Source organism: Cynocephalus volans, chromosome 7, assembly GCF_027409185.1.
Source record: "Cynocephalus volans isolate mCynVol1 chromosome 7, mCynVol1.pri, whole genome shotgun sequence".
NCBI lineage: Eukaryota > Metazoa > Chordata > Mammalia > Dermoptera > Cynocephalidae > Cynocephalus > Cynocephalus volans.
The window spans coordinates 95,822,801-95,827,369 of record NC_084466.1 but is presented as its reverse complement, the minus strand read 5'-3'; the positions used below and the strand labels follow the sequence as shown (position 1 = coordinate 95,827,369).

Here is a 4,569-nt window from a genome sequence, read left to right as displayed (position 1 = left end):
TGCATCTTTAATTTGTAAAGAAATAAAATAAATTAAGATGTAACCAGTAGTCTCATCCTTTCTGGTGAAGTCTCACTTCCCGTTTAGCCCGGCCCGCCCGCTGAGCGGAGGTGCGCATGCGCCGCGTGCCTCCGGTGGCGTAGGGCCTCGGCCCGTCGCGACTCGCCGCGGGGTGGGGTCTCGTGCTGTCCGAGGGGCGCCGGCTGCCAGAGTGGACATGACGGCCGGCCGCGCCAGAGCTGTACTGGCCCTGGGGGTGCTCAGTGTGTGTGCGGCCAGCGACTCTGGGCCCGTGGCGGAGGGGGAGGCGGGCGCGGAGGCGGAGTGGGCGGAACCGTGGGACGGCGCGGTTTTCCGGCCGCCCTCCGCGCTGGGCGCGGTGGGGGTGGCGCGCAGTCCGGAGACCCCGCGGCCAGGGAGGGAGGGTGCGGTGGGCTTGCCGGTGCTGCTTTGGTGGAGCCCAGGGCTGTTTCCCCACTTCCCCGGCGACTCGGAACGCATCGAGTGTGCGCGCGGCGCGTGCGTGGCGTCTCGGGACCGACGGGTGCGGGGAGACTCGCGGACGCGCGCGCTGCTCTTCTACGGCACCGACTTCCGCGCGTCCGACGCGCCGCTGCCGCGCCTGGCGCACCAGAGCTGGGCGCTCCTGCACGAGGAGTCGCCCCTCAACAACTTCTTGCTGAGCCACGGCCCGGGCATCCGCCTCTTCAATCTTACCGCCACGTTCAGCCGCCACTCGGACTACCCGCTGGCGCTGCAGTGGCTGCCCGGGCCCGCCTACCTTCGCCGCAAGGCGACGCCTCTCCAGGAGCGCGCGGAGTGGCGGCGCCGCGGTTACGCGCCGCTGCTCTATCTGCAATCCCACTGCGACGTGCCCGCGGACCGGGACCGCTATGTACGCGAGCTCATGCGCTACATCCCGGTGCGTGAGGGGACGGCGGGGTGGGCGGGGCGGAGGCCCGGACCCCGGTGTCCCGGCCCACAGGCCGAACCCTCTTGACAGTCGTACTCTACTCTGCTCAGGTGGACTCATACGGGAAATGCCTGCAGAATCGAGAGCTGCCCACCGTGCGGTTACAGGACACGGCCACGGCCACCACCGAGGATCCGGAGCTCTTGGCCTTCTTGTCCCGCTATAAGTTCCACTTGGCCCTCGAAAATGCCATCTGTAACGACTACATGACAGAAAAACTGTGGCGCCCCATGCACCTGGGTGCTGTACCCGTGTACCGCGGCTCCCCCTCTGTGAGGGACTGGATGCCCAACAATCACTCCATCATCCTTATTGACGATTTCGAGTCCCCTCAGAAGCTGGCAGAGTTTATTGACTTTCTGGACAAAAATGATGAGGAATATATGAAATACCTGGCATACAAGCAACCTGGGGGCATCACCAACCAGTTCCTTCTGGATAGTCTGAAGCATCGGGAGTGGGGAGTGAATGATCCTTTACTGCCTAACTACCTGAACGGCTTCGAGTGTTTCGTCTGTGACCATGAACTGGCCCGGCTGGATGCCGAGAAAGCCCACACAGCCTCTCCTGGCGACATCCCTGTCTCTGAGCCTCACATTGCCCAGCCCTCACACATGGACTGCCCAGTGCCCACACCTGGCTTTGGTAACGTGGAAGATATTCCTGAGAATGACAGGTAAGGGTTGCTGGGGTCCCCCACAGCTGTCAAATCGAATTATTTACATACTACTTACTATCGGCAATGAACTAGCACTAGGTGCTTGGGAGGCGTCTATGAGGAGATTATGACATGGGTTCACTCTGCCTTTAAGGTGTCACTAATCTAGTTGGGGAGATAAGGCAAACTGAAAAAGCTGAGTAAAGATGTAAAATATAGGGCCGAGCCCGTGGCGCACTAGGGAGAGTGCGGCGCTGGGAGCGCGGCGACTCTTCCGCCGCGGGTTCGGATCCTATATAGGAATGGCCCGTGCACTCACTGGCTGAGTGCCGGTCACGAAAAAAAAAAGACAACAACAACAAAAAAAGATGTAAAATATAATTCAAGGCAACGGTACACGAAAATCAGCTTATGTGGACAATGTTTGCAGTAGTTGTTCAAAAAGGCTTGAACCAGGGCAAAGGGCCTACATAGGGAGGTAATGAGGGAGAGAGAAAGTTGGGCAGATAACTGGGGCCAGGCTATAAAGTGGCCTGAATACCAGGCTCAGGAATTTGGACTGTCCTGAAAATCAACTCAGCTATTTGAGGACCCTTCTATATGGTGAGGGTGGGGAATACAAAGATGAGCATTTTGAGGGAGGTTTTTCTGCGATTGTCAGGGTTTATACCTGTTTACCAGGCATTATTACTGATAGTGCCTCATGTTACTCTTAAAAATACCCTGATTTGGGTGCAAAATTATATGTTCACTTAAGACAGAATTGAAGGAATGCTTTCAAAAGATTAATAATTAACAATGGTGGGCAGTGTGGATTGGAAGGGAAGTGAGTAGGCTACTATAGTATGTGGCAGAAGGTGGTGGCTTTAGGAAACAAGGTCAGCATGGGAGGTGGGGTGGGAAAATGTTGAAGCCACTTGCAGCAAGACACAGCTGTTAGGGGAGAAGTGGTACCATTATAAAGCTGGAGAGAGGCTGCTGGAATGGCCTGCAAAGACTGACTTGGACAGTGGATGGTAGCAGAGGGCTGTCTATAAATGCTGCTGGCACAGTTTGGTTCTGATGGTGGAGTCCTCCACCAAGTGATTTGTGTCTAGTTTATGCTGAACATAATATTATGATTTTTTAGAGGAAAAGTATAAAACAATTTAAAACATTAAGAAAACAAGTATTCAAGGGCCGGCCCGTGGCTCACTTGGGAGAGTGTGGTGCTGATAACACCAAGGCCATGGGTTCGGATCCCTATAAAGGGATGGCCAATCAGCTCTCATGGGAGAGCATGGTGCTGACAACACTAAGTCAAAGGTTAAGATCCCCTTACTAGTCATCTTTTAAAAAAGAAAAGAAAACAAATATTCAGGATGTGTCTTTTCTAGACATTGGATGCCACTTCACCTTCATTTCGTTATTGGAATAAAGGTAAAACTTAAAAGATAAGCATCTAAAGACCCCTGTTTCCTTACTTTCCTTAGGGATACTACTATTTCCATATTCTGGCCCCTGCTATGCCTGCCTCTTAACTCCCTCCACATTTGGGAGCCTGGAGCAGGCAAGACAGGAATTTTAACTCATTGGGTGGGCTGTGTGATATCTTTACGTTTGTGGCTTACTGCCTGTCACTTAGGCTAGTACTGGATTTTCTTCACCTTTCTTTCATTCTCAGCAGTCTAGTCCTAGCCAGAGATCACTGGATCTGCTTAAGATTTCTTTAGCCCCACCCAGAAAGGCAGGACTCATAGCTGTGCTGCGATTCCATAATCCACTCCCCACTTTGGTATTTCAGCTGGAAGGAGATGTGGCTGCAAGATTATTGGCAAGGTCTGGACCAGGGAGAAGCTCTCACAGCCATGATCCACAACAATGAAACACAGCAGAGTAAATTTTGGGATTACCTACATGAGATCTTCACGAAAAGGAACCAGATTCTCTAATTGCCCTTCCAAGAGCCTTTAATTTGATAGAGCTAAGGAAAGCTTATTCTACCATGGGACATAAAGAGCCTGCACAACCCCTTAATGAACACTGTCATATGGATTCAAGAAATTCCAGTTATATCTACTGATATTTTATCTTGATGTGTAGCCAAGATCTCAGCCTGTGGTAATAGGGCCTCTCTTCAAGGAGAGATAAGAGGCGTCCTGTCCTTGGTTCAGTGGGAAACAAAAGCTTGAAACACCCATTTGATTCAAGGTGCTGGACCAACAGAATTTTTAAAGGACTGCTCACTTCTCTCGCTATTTCATCCTGTTTTACTTGACTACCGTAAGGTAAGATGGGTCAGGTTAGTACTTAAAACTCCTCCTGTTCTGTTCCGCAAACCTCTCATTCATTATTCCATACCTTTCCCAATAATCTCTTTTCCTCATCTCTTGCTTTATAGACTGTTATGTTAGTGGAGAAGCAAAACTGGTTGGGTTGTATTCTGATTTTCTGGGGTTGTATTTTTTTTATATCATTTAATTTGCACTTCACGTCAAACTTTTTTATTTTACATGGCTTATTTTTTCTTGGTTTTAGGCCCTTTCCCACAATTTCAGATGGATATACACAAACCTTGCTATCACTCTTACTGCTGGTTTGTTTCTTATGTAAGTTATATCAGGAATTCCTTCTCATCTCATGAACAGAAAGATTCAGTGGCTAATATATGCTATGCCAATTTAATGTATTGCCCTGTTCCATTTAAGATCAAAGATGGAGACGAAGGCTGGAAATGATGGAAGAAAAAGTCACATATATATTTAATTTAAATAGTTTTGAAATGATAAAACAGGCAGATATGAATTAAAGTACAAATTTTTATAAGTCTTTGTTCTTTTCTGTCTGCCTAATTAACTCTTCCCTCTATTTATTGTTTTTTTTGCTACAAAGTCCCATTTTCTGCAGAGTCATGAAAATTATGGTGGAAAAAACAATCCAGCAATATGTTTTAGTAATT

At 49.6% G+C, this 4,569-nt stretch overlaps 1 protein-coding gene across 2 annotated transcripts; it reads left to right on the top strand.

Moving 5' to 3' along the window:
- The first annotated feature begins 217 nt into the window (after positions 1-217).
- On the top strand, positions 218-4,415 carry FUT11 (fucosyltransferase 11). Of its 2 annotated transcripts, none has more exons than XM_063103296.1 (3): positions 218-922; positions 1,024-1,649; positions 3,415-4,415. In XM_063103296.1, the coding sequence occupies exons 1-3, from the start codon at positions 218-220 to the stop codon at positions 3,560-3,562; spliced, it is 1,479 nt and encodes a 492-aa protein (XP_062959366.1). In that variant the 3' UTR covers positions 3,563-4,415. The 2 variants fall into 2 exon arrangements, with proteins under 2 accessions (XP_062959366.1, XP_062959367.1); XM_063103297.1 differs by lacking the exon at positions 3,415-4,415 and adding an exon at positions 3,295-3,343.
- Positions 4,416-4,569: the final 154 nt, after the last annotated feature.